This window comes from Aythya fuligula, chromosome 3 (assembly GCF_009819795.1).
Source record: "Aythya fuligula isolate bAytFul2 chromosome 3, bAytFul2.pri, whole genome shotgun sequence".
NCBI classification, from domain to species: domain Eukaryota; kingdom Metazoa; phylum Chordata; class Aves; order Anseriformes; family Anatidae; genus Aythya; species Aythya fuligula.
In genome coordinates, this window is record NC_045561.1 from 52093288 (window position 1) to 52119030 (window position 25743).

At 39.0% G+C, this 25743-nt stretch overlaps 1 protein-coding gene across 1 annotated transcript in view; it reads left to right on the forward strand.

The window, feature by feature from the left end:
• The window catches only part of ESR1 (estrogen receptor 1), a 111252-nt gene that overhangs the window by 73702 nt on the left and 11807 nt on the right, over positions 1-25743 (forward strand). The window contains exon 5 of the mRNA XM_032184990.1: positions 6967-7105. Within this exon, the coding sequence (XP_032040881.1) occupies positions 6967-7105 (139 nt within the window). The remainder of the gene's footprint in view (positions 1-6966; positions 7106-25743) is intronic.

Sequence of the window (25743 nt, forward strand, 5' to 3'; positions counted from 1 at the left end):
AGTATTGGCTTTGAATAGATCAACTTCCACTTGTATGCTTCTCCACTAGCTTGCTTTGGCATAGGAAATTTGATGTAGGACAGTATTTACTAGATCTTGGGTATGCAGGGAACATTTGTGTAATAGTTCGGACTGGTATGTATCTGAGGAAGGAAGGAGAGATTCCTGTCCTGAATGAGGCATTAGCTATTTGGACCAGGAATGGCCTCAAGAACCTTTTAGTCTCCTCATCCTGAAAAGATATGGACTGGGCAGGCCTGAAAAAATATGCACTTTTGTGCAAGGAGAAGTTATTGACTGAAGTCATAAGAACTTTACACATTCCTGCAAAATGGTTGAAATGGTTCTCCTTCAACTGAGAAATGCATTTTTGAATTGCCATGGTGAAGCCTTTAGGTAGAAGCAGATTGATCAGCTTCTAGAAATGGGATCTGAAATAAAAGTGAAAAAACTGACCCCTGCAACATCCCTAACTCAGGTTATGTTTATGGCTGTAAATTGTAATTGTTATAATACAGAAAGGGGTTTAGAGCTGTTAGAGTTTAAAATGGCAAATGTAAATTTTTTTAAAAGGAATTAACAGCAAATGGTCTTTTCTCTGATCTCATCTCTTCATTTCTGATAGACTTCTTAGGTTTAGAGGAGACAATTTATAAGTTTATAAGTTTAAAAATTTATAAGGTATTATAATATATTATAATTATACAGGCAGTGAAAGTACAGAATTCTGAAAGAGTTGACAAAGTGTGCCATTTGCTTGGTGTTTGCCTTTCAAACTTTTCTCTCAGGAACTTAGCAAATTACAACTATTTTTTCCTGATCCCATTTATAGAAAAAAAAGTAATGTCCCTTTAGAAAAACGTATCAATCATACTATTTATTTTGTTACCAAAACATTTGTATTCAAAATGTTGAATTTTAGAACTTTTTGATCTTCACTCTTCAAAACACAGCTTGATTTAAAACACTGGAATTGTGTAAACAAGACTATATGACCATGCCATCCATTAAATTCCCTAAGGAGGGAGAACTTAGTAAAAATTGGTTATAATTTTGGTCTGAAGATCTGTGTAATGAGGTAGAAATAAGCCCTGTGAATATTACAGGAATAGCCCTGTGAATACTGAGACTCATGGAAAATAGTGTTTATGATTCTCTGATTCACTTCTCCTTGAACTCTCGTTTGCCCTGTTGTTGTGTATGGGCAAGGCTATAGTCAGGGTGAAAACTTCTCAGCTGGACTAAGAGATTGCCTGGCTCTGCCTTAAAGGTTGAAGAATCTGAGCGATCCGTGCAAGTTCAGACCAAAATGTCATTTTATGTGCTAGAAAAATGCAGAGATATGGTCTCTGCTTGACTCTCGGCTTGGAAAGTCTTGGCGCTGACCCACTGGCCCTACAGCAAGCACAAATTTCTCATCTTGATCAAATGATCATGACAGAGCTATTGATCCTTTAATGCCCATTAGGTTAAGAGAAACAGGTGCTGTTTTGCTTTTTTCTGTCTGTTTCTCGAAAGAATTTGCTGTAGAGATTATTTTTTCAGTTTATTTTATCTACATAGATATTTTGTTCATATAAACCATATCTTAATTTGGCTGTTTTATGGAGTGGTTGCTATCTCTCAGGTAGAAGCACTCACCACTACTTTCCTGCTGTCTTTGCCAACCTAATTTGTGTTTCTTCCAAATGTGCCCTATTACATGCCTGTTGCATAGCTGAAATACTGTGTTAAGATGAAAATAACATCTTTCTCCTGTAGTTACTACTTTTCAAAACACTGCAATAAGATAAAAGAAGAGAACAGTTTATATATGCAGATATATGATGTGGTGTAAGAATGTTCTGCCTTCTCAGGACATTTTTGTAAAGAATAGCATTTTGTATTTTTTTACTGTAGAAGAGATTCTAAAAATTCTCTTTACTATCAAGGTAAAGACCTCCCATACAAGAGGGCAGGACATTTAGAAATGACATAACCTTTGCAGTCCAAGAGGTTCAGCATATTTATAATTTATCTGGAATAAAAGGATGAATAGCAGTGTTAAAAATTACAGGTAATATTAAGTTGGCTAGGGTGATAAAGAAAAGAGCCAGTGAAAAACTGTGCAGTCCTAGTCTCACTGTCTCCAAAAGAACATAGTTGAACTGGAAAACGCTCAGAGGACAGTGATGAATTAGGATAATTTTAATGTGAGGAATGGCTTGAATATGCACAAACTCTTTGAAAAAGGGAAGATTGGCAGTGAGATAATGAGGGAATGATGGTATATTTCATTAAAATAACTAGATGTATCAAATCAAAGTTAGTGATTTTTATTTTTATTTTTGAATATATTATTATTTTCACAGTGTTAACCTAGGGTGTGAAACTTTTTACCAAAGAGTATTACTGTCAGAGTATATAAAAAATCTGAAGTGGATTAAAAGTCTACATAGGTTCAAAAAGCAACTCAACAAACTAGAGGAAAAAACAGTTGAGGGACGTTAAGTACAAAAAGACGATCTCTGGCTCAGGAAGTCCCTGAGTCACATACCACGAGAGCCTGAGAAAGCATCTCTAGAAGCATGACTTTATGTTTTTCCTGCTGTATGTTCTGCATCTGGTATCAATTGCTGTTGTAAATTGGATACTTTGCTAGATGGACCTTTGGTATTTCTTTTAAAGCTTTTTACTGCTTTTGTTTTACTTTCTTTCAGAACACTTGGAGGCAGAGTCATTAGCACAATTTTGTTTATAGTCTTGCAAAAATTGCTTGAGATTTATATTTTAGGTACTCATGGTAGTTAAAACATATGGTATAAACATGTAAGTAGGATTACAGATAGATCAGATTAAAAAAGAAGATTGCTTTATCATTTGTTGTGGGAAGAGGAATAGTCTGGACACTGTATAATTGTTTCTTGAGTCATAGCAGAAGCTGTGAAATGCCAATAATTTAAAGATCCCCAAATATTAATAAGTACCTAGTGGAGGATTTATTGTTGTAGGGGTAAATCTGCAATCATTGGGTCTCTGAGAATGTTAATTATTAGGGAAATTCTGACAAAATTGGATGCTACTTACTATTTCAAAAATAATTAAGACTAATCATGAATTTATTGGTTTCAAAATATTGGACTGGTAAAATATGACATATATATATTGTTGGTATTTGATCCAGAGGACTGCAGGGTTCACAATACATGTTACAGTAGCAATAAATGAAAACCATCTGAGCTTTATGTTGCTCCCTACTGCAAACCTCTTCTCTGTTTTCAAGAGTAGATGTATTTTTGTTGTTGTTGTGCTCTCTCTCTCTTTTTAAACCTAATTCTCCTTCTAGCAGTCATTGTGTTCTTTCATGGTAATCTGTCCCTTTGGACAATGACCAAAATTCCCACTTTCATGGATCTGCTGCCTCTTCCAGTACCGTCTAGAAGAGAGAGATTTGTATCATATTATCACTGACACTGTTGCTTTAAATTAGCAAGTATAATCAGTTTAGTTTGAACATTGCTGTTTTTGTTTTTGCACATAACCAATTTAATTGCCACCTACTCTTAGCTGAGTGCTCAGAACACCTTTCTGGCTTTTCAGAAGTTCATATTTCCATATTTATACACAAGTTCATGGAACAATTATTGTGTTCTGTTGGCAATCACTCAAAAATACCATTAATTTATCTGCGTATGAAACAGGGACGTTCCAGACATGGCTTTTAATCTGTGTTTTGCTTCTGACAGACATGATGTGTGAAGAGCTTAATGGCAGTCTAGATCTTTAGATTTTTGGACACATATTGATATGTGTCATAAGATCATTCAATTGGTCATTCTGGTAGATGGAATCAGATGTAGGTTATATGGAATAAGCTGCAATTAGTTTATCAACAGTGAAGTCAAGGTCCTTCTCTTTTCTTAAGGAACAATAACTGAACATTTGGAATTCAGAAATACTTTTTTCTTTCAAAACTTGCCACCACTAAAAGAACACTGATATTTGGGAATTCAGTGCACATCGACACATAATTTTAGTAAAATTAAAGTGCAGCTTGCTCTGAATGATGAAGTGACTAAAGATTTATTCATTTAATTTAACCTCCCGTAACATTACTCTGAATTAACTTGCTTGGACAAGAATATTTCTTAAAAATAATAATTAAATCTTGATTAGCATTTCAAATGACAGAAAATTCATGGAACCTTAGTATGTTGCTCAGATAATTACTTTTGTTAACAATGGCTTCTTGTTTTTAGTCGGACGTGGAGCAGGTTTAAGTTCCACTGTGGGCTTCTGTGTGTTATACCATTACCATTTGTAATGTCATTTTCCTTTTCTTTAGGTATTTACACTTTGCAGTCTTTTAACTCTTTAACCTATTTGGCTTAAAGAGTAACTAAATTCCTGTTTTTCCTCACTAGAGGGCATGTTTTTCAATGCTTTCATCGTTTTGACCTTTATTCTGTCCAACTTCTCATCCTCCTTCACGAATGGCTACCAGATTCACGTAGCATGGAGGTAATTTAACTTCCTAACTCTTTTTGAGTTTGCCTGGGTTTTTATAAAATTTATTGGTTTTATAGATGCAGTTTCCCACTGTAAGCTCAAACATCTTGTCTATATCCCTAATGTTCTTGGTTTTAAATTTCTCTCTTTATACTTTTTGTTTATATCTTATTTTATGATGAAGCTAGTAAGTGAGCTAGATAGCTTACATTATTAACCTGTTTGTTATATTATTTTCCACGTGCCTTCATATCAACTTAATTATGATTTCTGCTTTTTCCCATGTCATCGTTAAAAAAATGCTCAAGATAAAGAAGTAAGCTGTATGGGGTTCCTCTAGAAACACATCACTTCAATTCAATTCATTACTCTTTTACCATTGCATACTGAGATGTGTCACTTAAAACACTTGAATTCAGTTTATCTGTTGCATATTTTCATGAAATTGAATGTTTTGTAAAAGTATGTTTCATAAAAACTGTTATTTTTATAAACTAAATGTATATCATCTAAAAAGCCAACAAGTTAATTTGATCATGTTTCTATGAATTCTTGTGCATTATTATATTACAGACTTTTAAACCTTCAATAATCAAGGCTTGTGTTACCTGTTTTATTATAGTACCCAAAACTGTAAGACTGACAGATCATTTAAGACTTTAAAATACAGACACATCATCAGTGTTATTTTTCATCCTAGTTTTCTGATGAAACTTAATTGAAATCGAAGTTAATATTCCAGGTAGCAAGAATGTTGTGGTCTTTTAGGACTTTTTAATGCAAAATATTCATATTTAGCTACTTTAAATTATTTTAACATTGTATTGCTGTATTCTTCTTTTTCTCAAAGCAGACTAGCAAAACTCCTGACGTAATTTATTTTTTACTTTTTCTCTTTAGTTTTTATGCAGATCACATAACCTCAGTGCAATCTGAAATTTTGTATGCAGGGCTAGGGAAAATTAGAACTAATAAAAACCTAGTGCTTAAATAACTAATAAAAACCTAGTGCTTAAAAAGGCTTAAAAAGTTGTAGTAAAAATAAGACCAAGACAGTGTGGAGAGCGAAGTGAAGTGAGAAAGGAGATATGAACTGGCTACAAACTTCAAATACCACACGGGGACTTGGGCCCATGCATTGCTGTGGTTCTTTTAATTCACAGATAAAAATATTATATGGTGTGCTGTTGTATTAAGGCAATACTTAATAGGAAATATAGTGTTTATTGTTTGTTCTCCATATATAGACAACAATTTCCTTCTGCCAGTTTCATTCTTAAGTGCTATAATCAATGCTTAGTAGTTAATAATCTTACTATTTTAAGTTTTAGCTCTATTGATTCAGGCTGTTTGGTGACTCAGGCAACTGCAATTCCATCACTGTGAAGTCTGAAACTCATCTTTACATTTCGAAATAAATGGAAAAATACAAGAAAAAAAGGACATTTTTTTTTTTTTAAATACTTACCACCTTCATAAAAACAGCAGGTAATGCTACTTTGGTCTAAACCCACTCCTAGTGATTGATAGATGAGTTTTATTTCAGAAACGTCAAAGCTGTTTATTTCTGTTTCTTTTTCTTTTTTCTTTCTTTTTTTTTTTTTTTTTATTTTTTTTTTCTTTTTTTTTTTTGTTTAATGATTGTTTATGAATGGACTGATTAGCTCTCAGAAGTGTCCATCAAAACATTTATACTGCTAACTGTTATGAAAATTATTCTGTTTGAGGGAACTTCTACACATTTCCTTCTTAGCAAGCTTATATAACTAAAAAAAAAAAACAAAAAACACCAGCAAGCAAAGGCCGTATGGAAGTGCAGAGGAAAGAAATTACTCTCTACTTCCCACAAACGAGCGATTTTTGACCACATCCTTGAGGCAGAGCTTCAACGCACATAGCTGTTGTTCAGGAGGACAGACGTTTTCACAATGAGAGCCCACTCTCTTCTTCCTTTTTCCATATTTTATTGCTGATTGTGACATTGTATGGTATGGAATATCCCTTTGGTTGGTTTAGGTCAGTTGCCCTGGTGATATTCTTTCCTCCCCTCTTGTCCACCCCCAGCCTGCTGGCTCTGGGGGAGTTGGAGGGAGTCCTGATGCTGTGCCAGTAATGCTCAGTAATAGGCACAACACTGGTGTGATACCAGTGCTGTTCTAGCTACAAGTGCAGAGCACAGCAATGTATGGGCTGCTGTAGGGAAAGTGAATTCCATCCCAGCCAGACACAGTACTATGTTAACCTGGCTCTTACACTGCTAGAAAGTGTTGAATGTTTTATAGGATAAAGACATAGCGAACCTGAAAATACACAAATCTCAATCAGAAAATTGAAAAAGGACAATTTTTTATTTGCTTTTTTTATTGCTTTTTTTCTTGGTTATCCAGCTCCAATGCACTTTTTAACCTGGTTCTCTGAAAAATTTTGTTCCACTTACAAAACAAGAATGTTTTTATTGTCTCCTATTTACTCTTTCAGGATTTGTGGATTTAACACTCCATGATCAGGTCCATCTACTGGAATGTGCCTGGTTAGAGATACTGATGATTGGCTTAGTCTGGCGCTCCATGGAACACCCAGGAAAGCTTTTATTTGCACCTAATCTATTACTGGACAGGTCAGTCTGAGTATTGCTGTTAATTATTTGATTTGTTTCTACTGCAATCAGATTAATTTCTAGTTTGTAGACATCTTGCTGATACTACAATTTCGTCATAAATTAAGCAGGATTTTCATTGGTGGGACTGGAAAAGAAACTCTAAAATATCTAGAATTAATCTGTTGAATGATGTTGGTAATTTGCTAGACAGAGAAAACATCTGAAAGTCACCTGCTGCTGGAAGTACTTTATTTCAAAAGCAGACGAAAACTCCTGTTATAATTTGTACAGTTTGTTGCAAAGCTAAATTAAATTAAAAATAAATCTGGAACACTAATCCCTTTAAACCAGATAATTATTTCTGCTTACCTAGAATCCTCCTAGCCAGTCTTAGCTAAAATTGGTTTATTCAGGCAGCCAGCCATAATTTTGTAAGAAAATCCTGATGGGTCTAAGTTGAAATCTTATTTATTTACACTGAGATTTTTATTTTTCTTCTGAATACTGGAGTCAAATTTGGAAAATGCACACCTGTTTGCTTCTCTAAGCCTTTTTAGATAGTCTTGCTGAGATGCTGTAGTTGTTTCTATGTGAAAGAGAAAAATATGCTTCTCTGCCATACAACAATATTCTGGATTTCAGCTGTCAGTCTTCACAAAATCAAAACAGGAATTCTAGCAATTTTAGTGCAAACTCTCTCTCTCTCTCTTTCTCTCTCTCTCTCTTTTTTTTTTTTTTTTCTTTTTCCAGTCATGGAAATATTTAACCTTGAGAAAGTGCATTGAAGCAGAATAAATAGTGAGCAGGGGATTTGACATATGACTGTGGCAAACCCAGGAACAGTTGGTTAAGATGGAGATATCCTAACTATTGGTAGTACTCTTTTTTGATGTTGAAGACACCCACATAGCACAGTTGACAGCAGAGACCTTATGCATGGACATTGGTCACATAGTGCAGAGCTAGACTATAATGTGAAGCAGCTAAGATCTGGCAATGTTACTGATCTCATTACTTAGCTGCAGAGGCATTGCAGCAAAGAGTCAAAGGCAGTTCCTTCAGCAACTGCAACCATTAGTTAGGTGACTGAATCATAACTCTTGCTAGCAGAAAAATTTTATCTCTTGTAAGGGTTTCAAAATCTCTGACCTAACACTAACAAGTCCTCCACTAAACCATATCGCTAAGTTCAACATTTGAACATCTTTTAAAAACCTCCAGGGATGGTGACTCCACCACTTCCCTGGGCAGCCCATTCCAATGCTCCACAACCCTCTCAGTAAAGAAGCTCTTCCTAATATCCAACCTAAAACACCCCTGGTGCAACTTTAGCCCGTTCCCCCTTGTCCTGTCAACAGGCACGTGGGAGAATAGACCAACCCCCACCTCTCTACAGCCTCCTTTAATGTACTCAAAAGATGTGCAAAAAATCATAGAAAACATTTTTTTTTGTGCAGAATGTATCTACTTGCTTAAATGTAAATATACTCTTCTTAGACTAGGCAAAAAAAATAGAGAAACACATCAGTTTTAAAATAATTTCTCAGTGCTCATAAAAAGGAAAAAGGTCTACTGTAGGAAAGCAAATATAGTATGCTATTGAAAAATACTGTAAATTGCAATTTAGCCTCCAAAAACTAACTAGTCTGTTTCACATTTTGTAATGTAGGCTGTGTGAAAAAACTTAAAACTGAAGAACAGAGCCGGAGTACCATTTTTGCTCCTGTTAGCTAAGAAAAAGAGCTTAGGAAACTTTGGTCTTTCTTGACCAAAAATTCCCATACTATGAACAATAAAAAAAGTCTGAACTGTTGATTCATGCAGTTTAAACCAAGTCTCTGATGGATTAAAAGAAACAATTGCATGTAAGTGGAAACACATATTGCTTTAGAGGTGAAAAATTAATTTACTTCATAACCAAAGCAGACTCCTTGTTTTCTGACCTTTAAACAGGACTGTTTCTAAAAGTCTAAATCTATGAGATGTTATCATTTTCAAATAATAAGAAATGTGTTTCCATATACTTTCTTCCCTCTACTTGTTAGGGATATTTGCCAAAACTGAAATAATAAATTAATTGACTCTGGAGAGCACTGATATGCTAATTAGTTTACTAACCATTGATGTAATCACAGAATCACAGAATCACAGAATCACAGAATTTCCTAGGTTGGAAGAGACCTCAAGGTCATCGAGTCCAACCTCCAACCTAACGCTAACAGCCCTCCACTAAACCATATCCCTAAGCTCTACATCTAAACGTCTTTTGAAGACTTCCAGGGATGGTGACTCCACCACTTCCCTGGGCAGCCTGTTCCAGTGCCTAACAACCCTTTCAGTGAAGAAGTTCTTCCTAACATCTAACCTAAAACTCCCCTGGCTCAACTTAAACCCATTCCCCCTCGTCCTGTCACCAGGCACGTGGGAGAACAGGCCAACCCCCACCTCGCTACAGCCTCCCTTGAGGTACCTAAAAAGAGCGATAAGGTCACCCCTGAGCCTCCTCTTCTCCAGGCTGAACAAGCCCAGCTCCCTCAGCCGCTCCTCGTAGGACTTGTTCTCCAGGCCCCTCACCAGCTTCGTCGCCCTTCTCTGGACTCGCTCAAGCACCTCGATGTCCTTCTTGTAGCGAGGGGCCCAAAACTGAACACAGTACTCGAGGTGCGGCCTCACCAGAGCTGAGTACAGGGGGACGATCACCTCCCTAGCCCTGCTGGTCACGCTGTTCCTGATACAAGCCAGGATGCCGTTGGCCTTCTTGGCCACCTGAGCACACTGCTGGCTCATATTCAGCCGACTATCAACCATCACTCCCAGGTCCTTCTCTGCCTGGCAGCTTTCCAACCATTCCTCTCCCAGTCTGTAGCTCTGCTTGGGGTTATTGCGCCCCAGGTGCAGGACCCGGCACTTGGCCTTGTTAAACTTCATGCAGTTGACCTCAGCCCGTCGGTGCAGCCTATCCAGATCCTCCTGCAGAGCTTTCCTACCCTCAAGCAGATCGACACACGCACCTAACTTGGTGTCATCTGCGAACTTACTGAGGGTGCACTCGATGCCCTCGTCCAGATCATCGATGAAGATATTAAAGAGGACCGGCCCCAGCACCGAGCCCTGGGGGACGCCACTAGTGACTGGCCTCCAACTGGACTTGGCTCCATTCACCACGACTCTTTGGGCCCGGCTATCCAGCCAGTTTCTAACCCAACGAAGCGTGCGCCAGTCCAAGCCAAGAGCAGCCAGTTTCTTGAGGAGAATGCTGTGGGAAACAGTGTCAAAAGCCTTGCTGAAGTCAAGGTAGACCACATCCACAGCCTTTCCCTCATCCACCCAGCGCGTCACTCTGTCATAGAAGGAGATCAGGTTCGTCAGGCATGACCTGCCTTTCATAAAGCCATGCTGACTGGGCCTGATCGCCTGCTTCCCCTTCAAGTGCTGCATGATGACTCTCAGGAGGATCTGCTCCATGAGCTTTCCTGGCACTGAGGTCAAACTGACAGGCCTGTAGTTTCCCGGGTCTGCCCTCCGGCCCTTCTTGTAGATGGGCGTCACGTTTGCTAGCCGCCAGTCGATTGGGACCTCCCCCGATAGCCAGGACTGTTGATAAATGATGGACAGTGGCTTGGCCAGCTCCTCTGCCAGTTCCCTCAGTACCCTTGGGTGGATCCCATCCGGCCCCATCGACTTGTGCACATCTAAGTGCCGTAGCAGGTCACCAACCAGTTCTTCATGGATAATGAGGGCCACATCCTGTTCCCCATCCCCTTCCACCAGCTCAGGGTACTGGGTATCCAGAGAACATCCGGTATTGCCGCTAAAGACTGAGGCAAAGAAGGCATTGAGCACCTCCGCCTTTTCCTCATCTCTTGTAACTAAGTTTCCCCCCGCATCCAGTAAAGGATGGAGATTCTCCTTAGTCCTCCTTTTTGTGTTGATGTATTTATAGAAACATTTTTTGTTATCTTTAACGGCAGTAGCCAGATTGAGCTCCAGATGAGCTTTGGCCTTCCTAATTTTGTCCCTGCACAGCCTCGCTACTTCTTTAAAGTCCTCCTTAGTGGCCTGCCCACTTTTCCAAAGCTTATAAACCCTCTTTTTCCTCCTAAGATCAAGCCACAATTCTCTGTTGAGCCAGGCCGGTCTTCTTCCCCGCCAGCTCGTCTTTGGGCACGTGGGTACAGACCGTTCCTGCGCCATGAAGACTTCCCTCTTGAAGATCGCCCAGCCTTCCTGGACCCCTCTGCCCTTCAGAACCGCCTCCCAAGGGACTCCACCAACCAGTGTCCTGAGCAGTTCAAAGTCAGCCCTCCGAAAGTCCAATACAGCGGTTTTACTGGTCCCCTTCCTGGCCTCGCCAAGAATAGTGAACTCCACCATTGCGTGGTCACTCTGCCCGAGACAGCTCCCGACGATCACGTCCTCCACCAGTCCTTCTCTGTTTGTGAAGAGAAGGTCTAGCGGGGCACCTCCCCTGGTAGGCTCACTAACCAGCTGTGTCAGGAAGCTATCTTCCACGCTCTCCAGAAACCTCCTAGACTGCTTTCTCAGGGCTGTGTTGTGCTTCCAGGATATGTCAGGGAAGTTGAAGTCCCCCACGAGTACAAGAGCTGATGATTTTGCAACCTCTGTCAGCTGCCTGTAGAATTCCTCATCCGTCTCCTCATCCTGGTTCGGCGGTCTATAGCAGACCCCGACCAGGACACTAGCCTTGTTGTCCCTGCCGATCCTAACCCAAAGGGACTCGACCTTGTCATTCCCAACCTCGAGTTCTACAACCTCGAAAGACTCTCTAATATAGAGAGCCACACCACCACCCCTTCTATGCTGCCTGTCCCTTCTATAGAGCTTATAGCCAGGCATTGCAGCACTCCAGTCATGAGACTGGTCCCACCACGTCTCTGTGATGGCAACCAAGTCATAGCCTGCCTGCCGCACAATGGCTTCCAGCTCCTCCTGTTTGTTACCCATGCTGCGTGCATTGGTGTAGATGCACTTCAGCTGGGCCATTGCCTTATCCTCCGGCCTTGCCATTGTTCCCCCTGGCACAGCCCCAACAATCCTAGCCTCAGCCCCATCCCCCTTCCTACCTAGTTTAAAGCCCTCTCAATGAGCCCTGCCAGTTCCTGGCCCAGGATCCTTTTTCCCCTAAAAGATAGGGACCCGTCTGCGGCCATCAGGCCAGGTGCTGAGTAAAGTGCCCCATGATCAAAAAACCCAAGATTTCTGCGTTGGCACCAGAAATCTAATTAATAATTAATTAGTGCTAACACTAATTTATGTGTTAATTTGATTTAAGCATGTTTCCATTTGAGAGTGTTACAGAGCAGAGTCATATTATTTGCCAGATTTGAGAGGGCTGAACAGAGACTGTTTCAAAGACTAAGCCAGTGGAGTCCTTCCACTTTCCTTCCTATTTCAGCATATATCACAAGAAGAGTGAAAAAAAAAAAAAAAAAAAAAAAAAATTTTGAAGCAACATTGTTATAGATGTAAATAATGAAATTATGATTGAATGGCTAAAATAATGGGAAAGATGCATACAGTAGTAACATTTTCTTTCATCTGGGCTACTTTCTGCATATTCTATACAGGATACTTATGTTCAGTATTTTCATCCACAGCTTTCTGTCATGAATTCCCATCACTTACCCTGTTACCTGATCTGTGCAGTTAAAAGCATGTGCAAATGTAAATTTAACTATTGGCTATAATCCAGAGTCACCAACTGCAGATACTAAAGACTTGGTCTGTCTATAACCAATGTCTTTGTGGACTTAATGCAAGTTCAATATCATTAATATAGAGCTTTATAATATTTTGTCTCTGCCTGTCTGATCATTCAGTGCCAGGCAGCCTCTCTGATTTCTTCATCTGTTCCATTTTTTACTTTCAGGCTTATCTTGTATCTGATAGATTCCTTCTGTCCGATAGACTGTCGTTTGTGTACATCTGTATGTAAAGCTCAGGTCACTTCAAGTTTTACTACAGCAACTTTTTCCATCTTGGCTAGATAAATACAGTCTTGCATTGTTCATATCTGTCTGAAATGCTATAAAAATACCATTCCTGTTTTGCCTTTATTTGAGCAAATCTAATTTCTGTTCTTCCAGTTTGCTCCTCCTATTTGGGTTTTATTGGGTCTTTTCCCATTCTGTGACACTACTTGTTACATTTTCAAATAAATACCTCTATAATTTTCCTATGTATCTATTCACATTTGGAAGACTCCTTGAAAATATCCATAAAGCAGCCCTTTTTTACCCACTTTAAGTTCCTTCTTAAAATTTTGCTTTGCCTGTAAAAATAATTACACAACAATTAAGCTGCCAGTATGTTTAGACAATTGTATTCTGTATGGATGAGTATCATCACATTATCCCTTTCTATTCCCACTCTGCTTTGTAATTAGATAGGGTATTCTGTGGGATAATGCATCCTTTCTTCTTCAGTTAATGCAGTACCTAAACACTTGAGTCTTGATTCAAAATCAGGACATTTAGCAGTGTGCCAGTCACATAGTACATTTTTACAGTGTACAACTGATGCTATTATAAAAGCTCAACTGACAATAAGTATAGATTATAAAAATAAACCCAATAAGGAAATACAATAGCACACTCACAGAGATTGCAATTAATGTATAGCATTTGATACAATAAAAAAAAAATCCAGGATAAATGCAAATCTTTTATATACTATTTTTGAAAATTAGTATCTTGTATGAGGCAAATCCAGAAGTAAAGGGTTAGGTTTTCAATGGGATGAAACAGATGTTTCCTGTCTGGAGGTTTCCCAAGAAACTAGACCTTAAAAATGTCATTAGACCAGGGCTGAAATTTGTCAGGCCCGACAATAAGCTGTTTATAATTTTGAGGAAAATGTAATGTTTCTTCAGGAGTAAGAAAAAGTCATAATGTATTATATTTTTAAAGCATTGAAATATCACACTGATCAGACATTACTTAAAAGTTTGAAAAAAAAAATCTAAAAAAAACCCTCATGATAGAAATAGCTGAATTTCTACCTGAAGTGGATGACTTTTCAACAGTACCAGCAAAATGGGTACCAGCAGTGCTGAGTTTTTAAATAGGTTAGTGGAACTTCATCCCAGTAAGCCTGATGGCCATTACTGGGAAACTGATGGGTTACAGTCTAAATAAATGAATTGAATTGGCTGAAGCATGAATAAGCATGACATAGTGGTGAAGAGTCACCATGAGTTTTGTAAGGAGAAGCTATGAGGTGTAGATATATTGGAAGGTATATTCTTTGAAGAAATTGGTAAGCACGTGTACAAGGGAGGTCTAGTTTGATGTCCAAAAGGTGTTAAACAAGATCTATACTTTGTGTAGACAAAAGTAAACTGATGCATATAGGAAGAGAATAGTCCTAAACATCATAAGCTACATTCTGAGTTGATTTTTCCATCTCACTGTTGCGTTAGTCAATTCTATGGAACCAGCACTTCAAAAAGTAAAAATATTGCAGCTCCCCTCCCAGGAATCATTACACTGGGAAAAAAATAATACAGAACCTTGGTAGTACATTGTGTAAATCTGTGTTTAGAAACTATGCTTCTCTGATTTTCCTTATCTAACAGGGATATTGAAAAAAACAGGAGGGGTATCCAGTGGAGTTGCATAGGCAAAGACACAGATAAGTTTTGATACAAATCATAGAATCATAGAATCATAGAATATCCTGAGTTGGAAGGGACCCTTAAGGATCATCAAGTCCAACTCTTGACACCGCACAGGTCTACCCAAAAGTTCAGACCATGTGCCTAAGTTCACAGTCCAATCTCTTCTTAAATTCAGACAGGCTCGGTGCAGTGACCACTTCCCTGGGGAGCCTGTTCCAGTGTGCAACCACCCTCTCTGTGAAGAACCCCCTCCTGACGTCCAGCCTAAATTTCCCCTGCCTCAGCTTAACCCCGTTCCCGCGGGTCCTGTCACTAGTGTTAATGGAGAAAAGGTCTCCTGCCTCTTGACAACCCCTTACGAGGAAGTTGTAGACTGTGATGAGGTCTCCCCTCAGCCTCCTCTTCTCCAGGCTGAACAGGCCCAGTGACCTCAGCCGTTCCTCGTACGTCTTCCCCTCCAGGCCTTTCACCATCTTCGTAGCCCTCCTCTGGACACTTTATGACTAATGACACAAATGACTAAGTAGTCTGACTTATCTGTCTGTGAAGTTCAGTAGAAGAAGGAAAATGAAACAGAAATGATAGGAATTGTATAAAGTCATGAGCAGGTTGAGAAGCATGGTACTCCACGTTACCTCTCTTCCAATCTAAAGCAAGAGGTAATTACTACAAATCAGCAGATCCAAACACGTATATGTTTAGTCCAGGGTTTAATATACTTTTAAAAGGAACCAATACTATTTTTCTCATGTTATATTCTAGGTATTTTTTTATTTGCTATTGAAAATTATTAAGTCTACTAGCCTCAAATCAGTCTAGAGTGTTCAAAAATCTCAATTAAATGTATTCAGTATTTGCAATTTCTACCGGGTTATTTCAATCTTTCTATGGAGAAATCAACTTATCAGTTATTTTATGTGGAAACTGCTGTTCACACCCTCTTCCAGTGCTTGAGGAAGCTTATTCTTCTCTTTCTCATCTAGTAGCAATTGAAGATTTTTCCCTTTACTGACTTTCATATTGTGCAATGGCAGAAGGCCATGGATCTTTTTAAACCACAGATAGCATGAATAGCATAAAAACTTGCAGAATTCTCTGTATGGCTCTGCAGATGAATAACTTACTGTTTTCATGGATTTCATGGAAAATTTCATGGGTTGGAAAGTTTCTCACCACATCTGAAAAAAGTCTTATATTTTCTGTGAAGATAGCACATTCAGATATTTTCATAGAAGACTGGATACAATTGAAGCATGTCAGTGTGAAATCAGTGTGTTTTGCTAGTCCCTCACCTTGTAAAATATTGCAAATGCCTAAGGACGTTATACTTTTAGTCAGTCTGACACTTGAGTAAATTTTTTTATTTTTATATATTTTTTTAATTTTTCCCCACTGTGTAGTTATGGATGCATTAATTACCTTTGACTTACCAGAAAAAATGGAAGCAAAGTGGTTACAGATGCTTCACTGTATCAGTGACTAACTGCTGTTATTATTACAAAGGGAAAAGGCCCATATTAAGCAAATATATCTACATTTTCACTTCAAAATACATTTGAAAAAATGTGTACATATTATTTTAATTGCATCTTTTATAGCAATAGATTCTGTGTTGGAAAACCAATTCAAACAAACATCCTGTAATCAGGCTACTTACCCGATTGAACTGTATGTTTCAACCTGTAGGAATCTCTTGAGAGGATTTAAACTCTTCCTCGCCTTTCACTTTATTGATTGGATTTTGAGGTGTATTAATATACTGCAGGCCCAAAGAATCCAAAAGAATTATTAAAAGAGGCAGAGTTAAACATCTTAAAAAATGCCAAGGGGATCAGTTCTAGTTATTGTTAATCAGAGTCTTTACTGGACCTTGGAGAAAAATGTAAAGATTACTTAATTTTGTAATTCAGAAAACCTAAATATAAATTAGGAAGATCCTTCTAGTGTTTAGGGATGTTCAGGGTGATGGCCAAGGTGGTGAACTCTCAAAACAAAGAAACAAAAAACCAACTGAACAAGAAAACAACAACAAACAAACAAAACCCCGCAATTATGATCATCCTATTTTTCAGCCATTAGAAAAAGAAGTTCCCTGTTGAGTTCCTTGTAGGCACAGAAGTTTTCAGAGAGAATGAACCATTTCTGGATTTGAGATAGCCTATATTTTCTACACAGCTTCTAAGAATGCATGTTCATCTAGTCACTCTGACCTTGGAAGGTCAGTCCCCAGTTCTAGGTCATGGTGAATTGTGATGCTGATCTTTCCAAAATGAAACTTTGTTGAATTTTTGATATGAAGATTTTGAAGTATTTTTAGCTTTAAGGTGGTTCAGATTGAGTATAAATTAAACTGAAAATGGCCTTCCTGTATAAAATTCTTCAGCAAATTATTGTTTTTACTGTTCCTTTATCGACAGCCTTCATAGAAATTTTCTAATTTAAATATTGTCAAATGCTAAAAATAAAAATTAAAAACCCCACAGATTTCTTATAATTATTATAGCAGCATTTTAGAGATTTCCCTTATCTTATCTATGGGTCCATTTAAAATCTTTTGCCTCAAAAAAAAAAAAAAAAAAAAAAAAGGTATGACAGTGTTTAATTGTATATATATTTCAGACCTGATTCATCAGTGTTGATATATAGAGTATACTCTTACTTTAACTGCCTAGGTAGAAGAACCTTTTATTGATCTAGCCAGGAAAGATACTTGGTCATAACTACATGGTTCTGAGGAAGGGGCTTGAGGAAGGTCTCGTGTAGGTCAACAGCTGTTTGCATAGCTGGTGTCAAAAACAGGGATTCAGCTTTTATAATCATTGGACCTACTCTGAGGACTGGGATGGCTAGGAAGAGATGGGATCCATCTTACCAAGTGGGGATAAAGGCATCCTTGTCCCCAGGTTGGCCAACCTGGTGAAGGGAGCTTTAAACTGAGTATGATGGGGGAGGTGACGACCCAAAAATCCATTGAGGCAGGTGGTAGACTGTGCTGGCAATTTCAGGGTAACATAGACAGGAGAAACCTTGATTTCAAGGTCTCTCCAGAACCAGGTAGAAAGAGGTCCAGCCTAAGTGTTAAGTCTATGTGCTGTTGCAGGACTATAATGCCGTTAGCAACACAGGGACATGATGGGACAGCTTACATATCTGGAAAGCTGCACATGATGGCTACAGACTCTTTAGGAAGGACACGCTGTGACAGCAAGAAGGGGAGTTGCCTTGTGTGTAAGTGAGCACTGGGAATGCATGGCGATCTTGCTAGGAATGGATGAGGAGCCAGCTGAGGTCAGGATTAATGGGCTACTGGAGGGACAACCCAGCAGGACACAAGCAATCCAGGGGCTTTCTGGATTGCTTGATGATAAATTTATAACACAAGTGCTTGAAGAGCTGATATAGGGAGGTGCTTCACCTGATGTCATAGCTATACAGAAAAGAAAGAACCAGTCAAAGGTGTGAAGACTGGGGACAGACCTTGCTGGACTGATGATGGAACAGTGCAGTTCAAGAACCAAAGAGCAGGATCCAAACACTGTTCTGAGTTTCACTGTTTCAGAGACCTGATTGGAAGAATTTTGTAGGATACAGTCCTACAGAAAGAAGAGTGATATAAGAAAGATGGTTGATTTTCAAGGATCACCTCTTCCAGCCTCAAAAATGGTCCATCCTGACATGCAGAAAGTCAAGCAAGAGTGGCAGAGGGCCTGAATGAATGAATAAGGAGTTCTTAAACAACGCAAAGATAAATAGAAAGTGTAGAGGAGATGGAAGTACAGTCATATCCCAAAGGGGGTGTGGTGCTCATTTCTTCCTGGTATCTAGTGATAGTACAAGGAAAAGAATTAGGAGAGGAAGTTTAGGAGAAGGTCGGGTTTGAGACCAGCTAAGGAACCTAAAGGTGCACAAGTCCATGGGACTGTGGTGGTTTTACTTAGGTGGGCAGCTGAGCTCCACCGCTCTCTCACTCCCCGTCTCCTCAAAGAGAAAGGGGGAGAAAATACAACATAGGGATCTCGAGGTTTGAGATGAGAAAGGTTTAATTAAAAGGAAAGAGAATGGGGAGAAAAAAAAACAAAACCACAACAAAGCAAAAAACAAACAAACCAAAGAAACAATAAGTTCGCGCAGAAGCACAGAGAGAAGGAAGAAAAAATATTCTCGACTTCCCATCAACGAGCGATGTTCGGCCACGTCCTGGGAAGCAGGGCCTCAAAATGAGTAGTGGTTGTTCAGGAGGAACCGCCCCCTCCCCCACGAGAGCCCCCACCTTTTATTGCTGAGTGTGACATCATGTGTTATGGAATATCCCTTTGATTGGTTTAGGTCAGTTGCCCTGGCGATGTCCCCTTCCCATCACTTGCCCACCCCCAGCCTGCTGGCTCTTGGGGGCTTGGAAGGAGTCCTGATGCTGTGCCAGCACTATGCAGCAATAGACACAACACTGGAGTGATATCAGTGCTGATCCAGCTACAAATACAGAGCACAGCACTGTGTGGGCTGCTGCAGGGAAAGGTGACTCTATCCCAGACAGACCCAACACAGGGACCTGATGAAATACATCCACAGTTCCTGAGGGAACTAGCAGAAGTAGTTGCTAAGCCACTGTCCATTATATTTGAGAAGTTGTGGCAGTCTAGTGAAGCTCCCACTGACTGAAAGAGGGGAAACATCACTCCCAGTTTTTAAAAGGGAAAAGAAGATCTGGGGAACTGCAAGCCAGTCAGTCTTCCCTTCCCTTCTTTAATGCAGGATGGTCTGAAGTAAAATTTCACTGCAGATAGTGTTTTCCTTACTTTTTAACTATTGATAAAGCATAGCATTGTAGAAAAGGGGGAGTCCTCAAGTAGTTAAGTGGTTCTTCAAAACCAGTTTGGCAATATTTAAGACATTCAGATGGATGTGTTTGATTTGGCATTAAAACCACTACAGATGAAGCTTTCCTGATAGCATACATTATCAAGATGTTTTAGTGCTTCACTTCACATAGGAGTAGAAAGTGTTTATCAATGTTTATTAATAGAACACACTAATGTATATAAAAATTGTATTTTGTTGTGCTGATGGTTCTGTTCTGTCTTTTGTCCACTCCTAGTCTTCCTGAATTCCCTCTTCCTTATTGGCTGTATTTTAAAATCTCCCATTTGGTCTTTGAATAAGCCACCACTTTAGGTTCAGAACAGACACCAGAAAAGCTTAGCAAACCTGAGAATGGTGTGTTGGTAATTTCATCAGTATTGGAAGAGGTAGGAATTACCCATCTGAGCCTCATGCTTGATCCTAATTGTTGCTTTGTTGATATAGCAGACATAGCCACAATGGCTGAAAACTGCTGCTGTGTGTGGACAACAGTTTTTTTCAACTTGCTTTGGGATAGTTACAGTACCAAAAGCAGTCACTTGCGTGTTAGGAGAAGAAATACAGGTGTAACTCCCCAACTCAATGGAGGAAAAGAGAGTCTTGCTCTTAAGGATCCTGCTTGTTTTCCTTTCTCAAATTTCTGTTCGGAACTGATATTTCAGTTTTGTTTCTTGGAAGATGTCTGACTCAAGCAGCTCTTCAATGGAAAAAAAAACCTTGATTCCATTTTGAACTGTGCTAACTCCAGTCCTGTATTTTCCAATTGCCCAGCTGTGAGTGATTCTGAGACTGTGATTCATGCATTGACACTAATGGCACATATTTTTGTATAAGTAGCCAAAAATATTGTATTTGTTTAAACAATGATAATTAATTACTGAAACAGTGTTGTAAATCAACTGAAAAAGAACTCTTCCCATACCCCCCAAAAATAAAAAAAGAAACAAAATCAAGGTACCTTGAAGGCACCACTCTTAAAAATGTGAATGCTTCCTTCCCCTAGATTTGTATTCTTACCACTGTACAGATAAATATTTCTTCCTTGCCTTTTCCATGACGGAATAATTTAATGAATTAGAAACAAATCCTAACCAAATATAAAATAACTATGAGAATAAGATATAAGGAGGATGAAATATGGAGAAGCTATACATTGAGAATGAACAGATTATTATGAATGGAAGCCTTTCCATAGAAAGTACTCCTTTCAAAACTCTCTCCAAAATACAATCCAGGTTTAAACTAATGAAGAGATTTTTAATTCAGAGAAAGTCAGGAAGTCAGGCTAACTTTTTATTTTTTTCTCCTCTGTTTTGTATTCTGTGCCAGGTTTATGCAGAAGCTGGAATCAAAAGTTTTTTTTTTTTTTTTTTTTTTTTTTTAATCCACTACATTAGTACAGAAAACATTATTTGTATGATTTAAGGATTGCTTTTATTCTTTATTCAGATGCTGGCTTCATATTTGGATTCTTTGTTAAAAACCTCAAAACTAGTTATACATTTTTTCTTCTAGTTACACCCTCTGAAACCAAACTCTTTCAGGAACTTCTCCAGCAATTTACTTAGAAACAAAAATGTTAGTTTCAGATCATTTTGTCCAGTCTGCTGTTTGAAGGAAGAGTCTTGCCAACACCAGTTTAGGCCAGCTGACTGAGATGAGTCTTAAAAGACTCTAAGGGTAGTGAATACACAGTCTCTATGGGTACCTGCTTTGGGATTGCATCACCCTCCCACAATCCAGCCCAAACCTTGCTAACTGTAGCTTGCAGCAGTAAGATGCCCTTTGCACCCACTGCTCCTGAGAAGTGCTTGATTCCAGCCGGTTCATAATGCTCCTTCTAGCAGTTGTGGATTGCAGTTTGGCCTGTATCTTCAGTGCATACTTTGCCTCATCACCAGAGTGAACAGATCCAAATAATTGCATCCCTTCTTGTAGGCCACATGTTGCATGCCTCTGACCACCTCCAGTCAGAGGAGACAGCCAACATCCTTCCCGTGCTGAGAGACCTGAGACAAGAAACTGCTATGGTCTCAACAGGACTGGCTGGAACAGGAGGACAATTTCTCCCACATTCCAGCCACGTTCATCCTAACACTTTATGTGCAGTTTGCCTTAGCCACTATGAGAGTATGCTGTTAGCTTATTTTATTTGCTGTCCATTTTCCAGCAAGGTCGCAACTCAGCACCTACCCTGCTTTTGATTATTTAATCAATCATTTCATCATAGAGTCAATCAGAGTGGTCAAACATGAAGTTTCATGGATCCTCCTCCATGCTTTTTTTTGTTTGTTTGCTTTTCCTGTTTTGTTTTATGTTTTCAGAGATGAGTTAACCTTCTACTCTTTGTCAGGACCTGTTCCAATCTCCATATTTTTTTAGATAGTGAATAACAAATAAAATCCATCTGCTCTTTCAGCACCCTGAAATGAACCCCATTTGTCTCCATGGATTTGAAGTACTTCTCTAACTACTAATTTCCTAAACAATTCCCTAACCTGCCAATATGTTACTGTTGGTTGCCTCTGTCCTTTCTCAGACTGAGTTGGTACAGATGGAAGGCTGTCAGTAGGCTTTGCCAGTGAAATATGACCAAAAAAAAAAAAAGTTTCAATTGCTTCAGTCTATTCCATGCAGTCAGCCATTAGGTTTTCTTCCCAATTCATCAACTGTTCATTCTTGCTGGACTTCCATCTGTTGCTGCTATACTTCTCTTCTTACTTTCTGAGTCCCTCACTAGTTTTAGCTCTAAATTGATTTTGATGTAAATGCTCGAACAGCACCTCAGTACTCTTTTGCTTACGGCTTTTATTTATTTATTTTATTTTATTTTATTTTATTTTATTTTGTTTTGTTTTGTTTTGTTTATTTTACTTATTTTTCTGTTTAGTTCATTAAGGAGCTCCTTGCTTTTCCAAGAGGATCTTCTGCTGAAATACCTGGTCTTCCTCTATGATGGTATGAGTCTGTTCTTAAGTTCTCAGTAAATTTTCCTGAAAATATTTTCCATCCCCCTGGATGCTTTTCCCTATCATGTCTCCAAGAACATTCAACATAGCAATTCCCTAAATAAACTGTAGTATGTTCTGAAATGCAGAGTCTATTGTTTGTCTTCCCAGCCTACCTCTGGATCCTGAGCTCAGTCACATCTCATGGTTTCTGCAGCTAAATCTCGTATCTATGAGCACACTCACCATCAGTTTCTCTGTCTTTGTGAGGACTGGTCAATACAGATATGCCCTTGGTAGACTACTTTTTGTGGAAGTTATCATCAACACAGTCCAGAAACTCCCTGGACTGCTTGCATAGTACTGTGGTGGCTTTCTAGCTAGTGATTGCAGACTATTCATGTAGAAACCCTCCACAAGAGTGTAGACCTATTACTGAGACACTTCTACAAGTTATTTATAGAAAGACTTATCCACTCGGTCAGACAGCCAGCAGCGATCTCTCCTGCCCTCCAAGTCATCAGCATTACTTTCTCTTTGACCTACATCCAAAGTCTCCTGTCTGTGCAGTCAAGGACTCCCTTTATGCAAAGCTCAAGTTCCTCTCCTCTTCTTCCATACCTATTCTTCCTAATTAAGCTGTACCTATCCATGACCATCCTACAATTATGTGTACTATCTTATCTGTGCACTATCCCACCAAGCCTATGTGTTTCCAGTCTCTTCACAGCCATATTACTTTGTATAAATTTTCATTTCTCCTTATGTGTCACAGCACAAGCATTTGAGGTAAGCCTTTGAATTCCCCCTTATAACCAGAAATGTGAATGTTGTCCCCATAGCCTTTTCTCAATCACACATCCTCTGTTTCCTAACTTTAGGCGTAGGAATCCTGTGACAAGCTGGGTTTAAAGGATTCCTCACCAAGTTACCAAGTCTGTTGGTCAAGATGACCATCCTTCTCCTAGTCTGGTAGATACCATCTGTTCTCAGCAGTCCCTCTTCATTGGATAAAGTACCACAATCAAAGAAACCAGCATGTTGCTGGAGATGCCAGCTACATAGTCAGACTTTGGTTTGATGCGTGTATCTGCTCTAACTTCAACTTCTCCCTTTGAATTAAAAGTTTAATGAGAACATTCCCTAGGTCCCTGTTGTCCTCAACTAAATGCTCTTCTCTATTAATGTTTACTTATCTGTCATTTGATCTTATGTTTTTGTAAAAGACATTCCTGATAGCAAGGGTTTTTCCAAAACTAATAAATTCTGAATAAATTCAAAACTAATAAATTTCCAAAACTAAATAAATTCTTAGGTTGTTTGCATATGTACAGGGTTCAAGGAGGAAAGGATTCAATTTGTAAAAGAAAATTAAGTCAGGGATTGCTTGAGAAGTCACATATGAGTGCATGGGATGGGCTTTACCCAAACATGTTGGATGATATTGTTGCAAGGCTTCTCTCTATTTTCTCTGAAAAGCTGTGGAGATCAGGGGAAGTACACAATGACTGGAGAAAGGCATATCTTACACCCAACCCCAAAAAGGGAAAGAAAGACAGTCTGGGAAATTACAGGTTGAATAGTCAGCATTGCTTTAATCCCAAGGAAAATCATAGTGCAAATTCTCTTGGAAGCCATTTATGAGATTAAAGAGAAGAAGGTGAGGGTGAGTTAGAATAGATTTAGCAAAGGTGTATTGTGCCTGACCAACCTGACTGCCTTCTTCAATAAATGACAATGTGTCTTGTTAATGGTTCACACTCTATCTTGATGCTATTTGCAGTTGGAGTTTCTCAAGGGCTTATCACGGGATGTGTCTTATTAACTGTCTTTGTCAATGACCTGGAGGAGAAGGAGTGCACAGCCTTCATATTTTCAGATGACATGAAACTAGGGGGTGCAGCTGATGAATTGAGCTGCCATATGGATAGACTGAGATAGGCTGGAGAAATGAACTGACAGGAACCTCATGAAATTTAGCAAGGAAAAATACAAAGTCCTGCACTTATGATGGGCTTAATTCACTGCCCCTGTTCAAGATGGGGAACAGCTCTGCTGGAAGAGAGCTAAGGTCCCACTGAACAGAAATCTGAAGGTGGTCTGAGTACTACACTATGGCAGCAGTGAAGGCCAACAGTATCCTGGGCTGTATCAGTAGCAGCGTAGCCAGCAGAGCAAGGGAAGTAATTATTCCACCTTTATTTGACACCCATTAGACTATATCTGGAATGGCACATACAGTTTTGCACTTCACGTTACAGGAAAGATGTTAAAAATCTTCAACAAGTCTTAGAGAGTGCCACCAAGGTTGTTAGGGTTGGAGCACATGCCTTTTGAGGAGAAGCTGAGAGAACAAAATTTGTTCGGCCTGAACAAGAGACAGCTTTTGAAGCATACCTAACCTTGTAAATTCTACAGAGAGGTTGTCAAGACTCTTTAAGATTACTGAGGGCAGATTGAGATCATAGACTCAAATTAAAGCAGAGGAGGTTCTGACTGGATATAGGGGAGAAAAAATAGCTATGGAAGTAATTAAGCTGAAAGAGGTTGTGCACCCACCCTTGGATGTTTTCGAGATGAGACTGGATAAAGCCTTGAGTGACTTGGTCTGAGAGCACATCTAACCCTACTTTGAACGGATGGTTGGACTATAAACATCCTGAGATGCCTTCCAGCCTGGGTGATGCTGTGATTCCGTAGACTTACTAAAATTGATGTGCATAGCACTCCTATGCAGCACTTGCCTGAACATTTCCCAACAGTCAAAAGTTAAGGATTCTTCCAAGAATACACTCCACCATTTTTCAGTAAACAAGGCATTATTTTTTTGTTTTCAGTAAGCTGACTACACAAAGACAACAACATGATGTTGAGATAAAAATAATTTTTACATCTGTTGCTTAATTTGTCCTCCAGGAAAGTTATCTAGGCCTTCCTAGATTGGCCTTCTTATCTGTTGGACTTATAGCTGTGAAGAGGTGATAATAGTTTCAGTTTATGTTAGAAAATTAGAAGGCAATTTAGGAGAACTGGAAATTCCTATTTCAGATAGTTTTTGTTGGTTAACAAAGAAAACCAGTGTTGTAGGCTAGATAATAAAAACACTTGATTAGAAGCCTGCAAGTCATACATGCTGAGCCACTGCAGTTTCTACTAATGTCAGTGGAGTTGGAGCTGCTGCCTAGCTCTGAAAATAAAGCAAAAATTTC